Raw genomic sequence first — 8382 nt, forward strand, 5'->3', positions numbered from 1 at the left:
TTGGTTTCATTAATGTGCCAACCGCCTGTTCCCCTGTAGCTCACTTGGCATGAATATGGTAAGAGCAGAGTGAAAAGAGGTGATAGAAAAATGAACAAAAGAGATGGAGATGGAAGAGGAATGAAAGGAGTGAAGGATGACAAAGGAATGAATTAAGCGGAAGAGGGAAGATGAAGGGATGAAAGAAGAGGGAGAGATGGATGAAACTGAGAAAGAAAAGAGAGCGAATAGAGAGATGACCCCTGGTATTGACCCTGCTGTATTTAATGATGTTCCTGTGGTCTGAGGGGGAAAACGCAACGAGACCCAAGCGTCCCAAACCACAGCCTGTTTCCTATCTAGTGAAATACAGCCCATAAGGCGGGTCAGACAGAGGGTACTATGTAGGGTATGTGGTGATATTTGAGGGGCATCCAGCAGGAAAAGTCTGACTATGGTAATTGCTCCGGAACTGTACCTCAGGGAGGCTCGGAACCAGTAATGAATGAGCTGCAGGACAGGATCTCTGCCCTCTGCTCTGTCAGTCAAGAGAGGGAGGACTGACTGACAACCAAAAAAAAGAGTTGAATACTTGTAGAAATGAAATGTCTGTCTGGGAGGGAGGGAAACCTTTCATTTTAAGCAGCGGTACAACGGAAAGATAAAGACTCAGAGAGAAGAAAAGAGAAAACAGCTGAGCTCAAACCCCATAGACATGTTAAACACACCCCAATGGAAAATAAACAGGAGACAGATTGGGGAGAAAAAGGGAGGGAGGGAGAAATAGAGAGAGACAGATAATGGGGGGGGCAAAAAACAAAGAGAGAAAGAAAGACAGGGTGAGGGGAGGGACAAGGTGTGTGTGTGTTATATTAGTCAATATTGCACTAGTGTCTTATGCAGCATCGCAATAATCTGACAGTAATGACACCTAGGAGGTCTGCATCAACGCAGCTCATCTTCAGGAAGACAAGTCTGGATGAATGAGGTCCATGATGTAGAAAAGACTGTTCTGACAAAAGGGCCTATACAAGGTCACAGGGATGACATTTCCATTTTGATAAACTTTTAAATATATTTTTGCATTTGCCAAGTAGACCTGAATCGACAAAATATTATTTACAAATGGATATCAGAATCTGTCTCAGTGCTTGTGTTTGCTTTGATCAAAAAAGGGCAGCAATACTGCTTCAATAAGGAAGTCAGATACCATTTTACATCTAGCCATGGTGTTTTATGCACCAATTACCAGTATTTCTGAAAAGTAACAATCATTAAAGACAACACGATTTGTCCAACAAACTGTCCAGCTTACGTCCGCAAAGCCAGCTAACGTAGCTGAGAATAAAAAAAAAAAACAGCCAAAAAAAATAAAAATAAAAACCAGCCAACCAGCACACATAACAGTTAAAACCAAAAGCTAGCTAGCTACTGTTGATTGTTTGGTTACAAAGTGACTAGTGATGGAATAGTGTGGTGGTGAGGGGTTCAGCTCACTGGGGGTTTGGAGAATACTCTGCTGCAGCTTGTATTGTTTCATTTTGTTTATTTATTTATTTATGTGAGAAGGTTCAAAGCCCATATATTGCATACTACTGAATGTGTTGTAATTTTTGAAGGAGTTTGAGTGCACTGCTGAATTGAGAGAATTGCTGGAAAAAACAGCATGTGTGTATATATATGTATGCATGTTAGTGTATTCAGCTATTTCAGCCAGACCCACAGTTGAAAGTTGAATAAAATCGAGTACAGCGCCAGAAGCAACAGCTCAGCCAAAAATGGACAAAGAAAGAGCCAGCTAGGTGCTGTGTGATATACTGTGGAAAATAGTCCATTCTTGATTTGGCAAATGTCTGGAGAACGCTATCTGCCTGAATGCACAGCACCAACTATACAATTTAGTGGAGGAGGATTATTGGTCTGGGGCTGTTTTTCATGGTTCAGGATGGGCCATTAACTTCCAGTGAAGGAAAATCTTAGTGTTACAGAGTACAGAGACATTCCTCCTCCACCTCCACTGTGAGGTCACTGTGGTAGACCCATTTGTCCTCCACCTCCACCATGAGGTCACTGCGGTAGACCCATTTGTCCTCCACCGTGAGGTCACTGCGGTTGACCCATTCCTCCTCCACCATGAGGTCACTGCGGTTGACCCATTTGTCCTCCACCTCCACTGTGAGGTCACTGCGGTTGACCCATTCGTCCTCCACCTCCACCATGAGGTCAATGCGGTTGACCCATTCCTCCTCCACCTCCACTGTGAGGTCACTGCGGTTGACCCATTTGTCCTCCACTGTGAGGTCACCGCGGTTTACTTTTTAAGTTTTCTGTTCACCCCCTCTGCTAGGTCTGTTAGTAAAAGGAACTGGTCTATCAAACATTAGTGTAAGTAGGCTGCTATTTGGGGATTGGGGCAGACTTGTAAGTTGGGTATTTTTGAATCTTGGTCATGTTCCCAGGTTGACAGTATGTGGCCTCCGGATTGCAGTGCTTTTCATTTTTTGTCCCACTATCACGCAGATTTCCTTTAGCAAGTCAAAAGAGGCTCATTCTAAGTACATTCACAGAATGTTGTTTTTAATGTGTTTTTATGCACTATAGTATTTAATGCAAATTTCACTGTAATTCAAAACATTTTTAAATGATTTTTCTGTGCATATACAAATATGTCGTAAAACTCAATCAAATTGCTGAATGATTCATTGTATGACCACACGAAAAGAAATCTGTACGTAATCTCAGTAGAAATCACAAATTAGGAGGAAAGGATACATTTTAAAGCCCCTTTCATTGAAATGGATTGGCACATAGCCCTTGACACCATGAAACTCCAGCAGTCTGGCCTGTTTCATCCATCATCACCTGAAAGCCATGCTGCTGTAGAGAACACTGTGTCCCAGCAGATCTCTACGGAAAGGTTACCACAGGGGTGTGGTGTGCGATAACTGTGTGTGTGTGTGTGTAGTATTTCAACATGGGTAACCATGGTCTGTTAGGTAATGAGTGACAACGAATAATCGATTAGCAGTGTGTGTATGCCTTAGAGACTGAGACATGCACAGAGAGGGAATAAAATATGTCTTTGAGTGGGTGTGTGTGTGTGTGTGTGTGGGGGGGGGGGGTTATGTGTGCTTGTGTTTGCACATGCGTCATAAGAATTATCAACTTTGTGTAAACCAGACAGGGATAGGGCCGCTACACCACAGTCCCACCCATTAGGAAAACGGCAAAGAATACAAGGCCATTGATGATGTCGGATTCTGTATTTTATATGTTTCACTATAATCTTTATTTCTTTAAGCATTGGAGGTAGGTGAAGAGGGATAATAGGATGGGAGAGGGAGGAGTGGAAGAGGAGAAGCGAAAGAGAAGGAGAGGAAGGAGAATCTAATCCTTTCACTGAAAAGAGGCTTAAAAGGATGGGGGTTGTTAAAAACTGCCCGTGGGATTTAACCAAACCAACACAGGGGAAAATAGACAGGCATGCAGTACTAACCCTCACCTAACCCAGTAACCGAACCCAGTACTAACCCAGTAACCGAACCCAGTACTAACCCTCACCTAACCCAGTAACCTAACCTAGTACTAACCCTGACCTAACCCAGTATCCGAACCCAGTACTAACCCTCACCTAACCCAGTAACCTAACCTAGTACTAACCCTTACCTAACCCAGTAACCTAACCTAGTACTAACCCTCACCTAACCCAGTAACCTAACCCAGTAACCTAACCCAGTAACCTAAACCAGTAACCTAACCCAGTAACCTAAACCATTACTAACCCTCACCCACAGCAAGAAACATTACCGTTAACGGGTAGTTGATGGGACTGAGCCTCATACTGAGGGAGTTATCACAAGCAGAACCACGAACCAAAACGTTAATTCCCCTGGCCGACTAGTGTCTCGATCACTATAGCACCATCAAAGAAAATGTAATGTAATTGCCTAAAGTTTGATATTTAGCTAGGGATAAAATTACTACTGTATCTGATGAAAAATGTAGTTAGCTTATCATCAGATATTATTTTGCTTTTAAGGGGAAAAAACTGTATTCCACTTCTCACTGTAGTAGGAGATGGCTTTGTATAATGTTTAGTCTGAATCACGACTGCTCTAAATACCAAACACATTGTTGAGAACATGTATCAGTATATAAAAAACAACATCTCAGAATGTTTATCAGTAGACAGAAATACAATCACAGGTAAATAAAAAGAAAAAAAAGTGCAGTGAAAACAATAAACAGTTACACCATAATTTAAAAAGGAACACTTAAAAGATGCTTTCAGAAACAATGGATTTTGAGTTTTAATAGTAGACCTATGGCCAGTGCCTCCCATACAGTATGTTATAGTGAAGCAAATGATGACAATGGGGTTTAATGTTTTTTTTATTAATTTGCTTTTTTGTCACTAACCATTTTATGATTTCTATAAACATATCTAATAATAATAGTTATAGAAAAATGGCAGCGGCGTGGGGTTTGAAGAAGAACCACGTTTGTCCCAGGAGCCCCAACCTACAGTATGCCCTAGACAACCTTTCTGTAATTGTGGAGAAAGGAAATAGACAGACACCTTCTCCAGTACTATTGCAGATACGTAAAGTTGGATAGCCTATAGAAAACCAACACATTAAAAGCATATAGGCTCCTAGTTATGCTATAGCCTAACATGCACGTACCTATTCTGAGTACTTGTTGTGAACTCGGGCTAAACATCGGCGTGAAGAGTATCAGCCAGGTGAACAGTCTCTTCCTCCTCTCCACACACCCGTAATCCAACTTTACATGCATCGCCACAGTGATGAGTTCATCACACTGATATCGACAGAGTGGAATAGCTCGTAGTATGATCCATTAAGAGAATTATCCGGACAATTGTCGGCATCGCCTCGACGATTTCGGGCATTTCTCGGAGAAGAAAAGATGCTCCCGCAGTGGTTTCTCTCTCTCTCTCGTTGAGTTTGTTTGCAAGTCTCTTCCCCTTTCTCAGCTACGCGTGTCTCGAAATCCAATTTCCTTTCACGTGGTTACCTACCCCATTATTACAAAGCGAGCGTTTACTTTGCAATCCGAACCATCCTCATTAAAACTGGAACAAATATTTTTCAAAGCAACAATAGTAAACTGGGATAGAAGCGCATTTTTTTATCAGGATATTTCCCTTTCCTACAGTTTGCCTCTCTCTCTGACTCACTTTATTGTACTCACTTTCTATGTCTGCCTGTCTCTTTCTCTCAATATGTCTTTCTCTCTCTCATTCAGACTGTTTCACGGTCTGTCCCTTTCTCGTTTTCTTCTCCCCGGAATCTTCACCCACAGAGAAAACGGAAGCCCCTGCCCGGTGGCGGGCAATCCGGAGATTAGGTTTGGAATATAATTACGTACGCAGCAGCGGGAGTGTTCTGTCCTCTATTTTCTCTCTCCCCCTCTCTCTGCCAGTGTGCTGTGTGTGTGTGTGTTTCAATATTTCCAGCTACAACCTGATGAGATGGTATGACATATGGCAATCGTCAGGACACTAAGAGATTGGATTCTGTCTCCCAGAAATAAGAAATACAACAATTAGGCTATTGAAAGCATGCGGGCAAGGATCCTTGTCGATCTAACATCAGAGACAGTAAAACAATGCTTAAAATGAAGCCCATATATGTTACATTATCTTATGATTGAAACTGTCACGTTAACTACCCAATTTATTCACAGCGTGTCCTTTGGTAATGGAACAATGGTTAACAGCGCAAGGGAGAAACCCTACCACTGTTCCGGACCGCCTACCTGTTTCCAATATGTTTCCGTGTAATTGCCGTTTTGGTGATACAGCAGTGGTGCCTCAATGAGTGGATTTACACCCGTAGGCGGAGTGAAGGCGCCATGGGTAAAAAAAAGCTTTGAAACGGTATACGATCTCTAGTAAGGCTAACTTAAGCTATGTCGGCCTAATATTGGAATAGTTAAACGTGGCACTTTAAACTGAGTTAAAAATCGATCGGCACCACGTTTTACATAGCTACGTGTTACATATGTCTTATAAGAAATATAAAGTCACGCGGTTTTCATAAAAACTACCACCTTGCATATTCTAAGTTCCCACCACATTACTAGACGACGTTTGAACTCGGGAAACATAAGAAATGTAGGTGTGTGAGTAATGCTTTCATTCAAATGTGCAGACAGCTCTGACATAAATTTGGTTTCTGTGGCATAGCGGTTGGACCATCTTACTAGCAACGGGAAGTTGATTGATCGAATCCCTTTGCTGGAAAGGTGAAAATGTTGTTCTGTCTTAGCGCAGAGCAGTTACGCCAAAATTATTCCAGGGCACCTTTCACAGCGACACGCATATTGGGTTCGGATGAATACAAAAGCAAATCTCGTTTGGACCTTCAATTTCTCTTCACTTGCGCATTAAATGGAGTTGCGAAAAAACGGCTACTAGATTCTTGCAAATTATAATTATATCGTTTTGACAATAAGAGATGTTACTTCATTTAAACATATTAACTGGATAATAATTAACATATTAATACTTCCTTATGTGCACCCTCAGGGTTTTCAAAATAATTGTACTTAATTGTCTAACAGATGGGCAGTATCCCAATCATGGCTGTTGCGTCGACAGTTCTCTTTTCCTAACGGATGTTTTTCTCTGTACATGAAACCGCTTCAACTTGAGGTGCGCGTCTCCATGTAATTATAGTTTGCAACGTTCGCGCGTATCCCTACCAATGCGCACGTATTTCCTCTAAATATGCTAATTAAAGTTTAGCAACATTATAAGCTAATCATTCTCACATGATACACGACCCTTTTTAATTGATAGGGCGTATCGCTCTACTAAAGGACTGTGAAACATTAGTGGGTACTGAAAAGTGAGCGGGTGGTTGCTTACTGAAAGAAATGGGTGTAGGGTGTACACCTGCCCCATCTATTTAGAGTGAAATTAGAATATGTGTAGGGTAGGCCTACTATTTTTCAGAATGTGTCATGCATTTCTCTTTATGGTCTACAGTCACTGCTACGATTGGTATATTCAGACCATCAGGTTTTTGCGGACTGTTTTGTCTTACTTTCTGTTTACTAACTTATTGGAGGTCTCTCCCGTGTTATTCCGTTTTGTTCCTCGCAACTAAAACGTTAAATACATCGCATGTCTGAAACTGCAATTGTTGTGTTCAATCATCATGGATAGTTTCGAGTCATGGTATAAAACTGCCTAATAACCCACTAACAGGAGTCATCTCACCTGGTCATGTGTCTCCATCTGGTGTTGGAACAGTAGTACTACAAACACCCCAACAGCAGAAAAAAATATGGTTTTCCACGTTAGTCTACGTTAGAGGAGTTCTTATTCAACTTACGGACATTGCCAGGAAAACGTTCATAACGACGAAACCCTCACATTGCGTAGAAATAAATGCACGCGTCGTTTACGCACATATTTTTTAGTTTTCACCATTCAGAAATAAGGACCTCGTTTGATTACTATAACGCTGACATGAACACGCACCAGACTATGGAGAAACCAGGGCACTACTGGTGGTAGATGTCCCCACGACATATTACTGCCCCCTGGTGGGAGGCCTGACATACTTCACATCTTCAAATCAAAACAGTAACTCGACTAGTGGGTTATGCTACGATGCGAGGTAACTAGCTTATCGAGGTAACTTCCGGAGTAACTTGGTGACGTCGGGTGTAACTTTAACCCGTATTACGAAAGGTGAATATGTTTTACCCGGTGTATGCTGCCATGGAAATTTACGATGCATCTCTAAATTGCTCTGAGCAGGTTATCTTCCTGGTTAACTCGATGTTACCCAACCGAAGCACCGCCTTTCCGCCCACAAAAAGGCTGGCACATTTGGAAGACATTGCAGCTTGATTGCGTGTTTCACTCCGCAGGGCGAGGGTGTTTTAAAGACCGTGTAACTCCTTTAGTTTACTCCGATGGTGTTTTTTAATAAAGATATTGATTTTCATCTGAGGGAATTAGGTATCGTTTCTAGCTCTGAAATCCAACACTACTGTTGTTTGCTCCTTGGGGTTTAAGGCCGGGTGTCTCTGTAAAGCACTTTGTGACAACTGCTGTTGTAAAAAGGGCTTTATAAATACATTTGATTGATTGATTGTTGAGCAGTGTGTCGTACTTTGCGATATTTTGCCAGTGCACATTTCATGTATTCCATCGGTGATGCTGAACATCCGAGCAAGAATACTGTAGGCTATGCCGTGCAGCTCTCACTAAACTGTTTGATGCATTTGTTGTGTTACCTGGACTTTTAAGCGTCCTTAAGATCAAGTATGCTTTTTGGTGTATTTTTAATATGCAATATACTGGGCCTAGGCTATATACAGAAGACATTATTCCACAGGAATCTCGAAGGTGATTGGTTCGAT

At 41.8% G+C, this 8382-nt stretch overlaps 1 protein-coding gene across 3 annotated transcripts in view; it reads right to left on the reverse strand.

Moving 5' to 3' along the window:
- grik1a (glutamate receptor, ionotropic, kainate 1a) overlaps positions 1-5409 on the reverse strand; it is a 50841-nt gene extending 45432 nt beyond the window's left edge. For all 3 annotated transcript variants that reach the window (XM_010897244.3, XM_010897242.3, XM_020048571.2), the window contains exon 1: positions 4665-5409. In XM_010897244.3, the coding sequence (XP_010895546.1) occupies positions 4665-4776 (112 nt within the window). In that variant the 5' untranslated portion in view covers positions 4777-5409. The remainder of the gene's footprint in view (positions 1-4664) is intronic.
- Positions 5410-8382: the final 2973 nt, after the last annotated feature.

This window comes from Esox lucius, chromosome 7, assembly GCF_011004845.1.
Source record: "Esox lucius isolate fEsoLuc1 chromosome 7, fEsoLuc1.pri, whole genome shotgun sequence".
Lineage (NCBI taxonomy): Eukaryota > Metazoa > Chordata > Actinopteri > Esociformes > Esocidae > Esox > Esox lucius.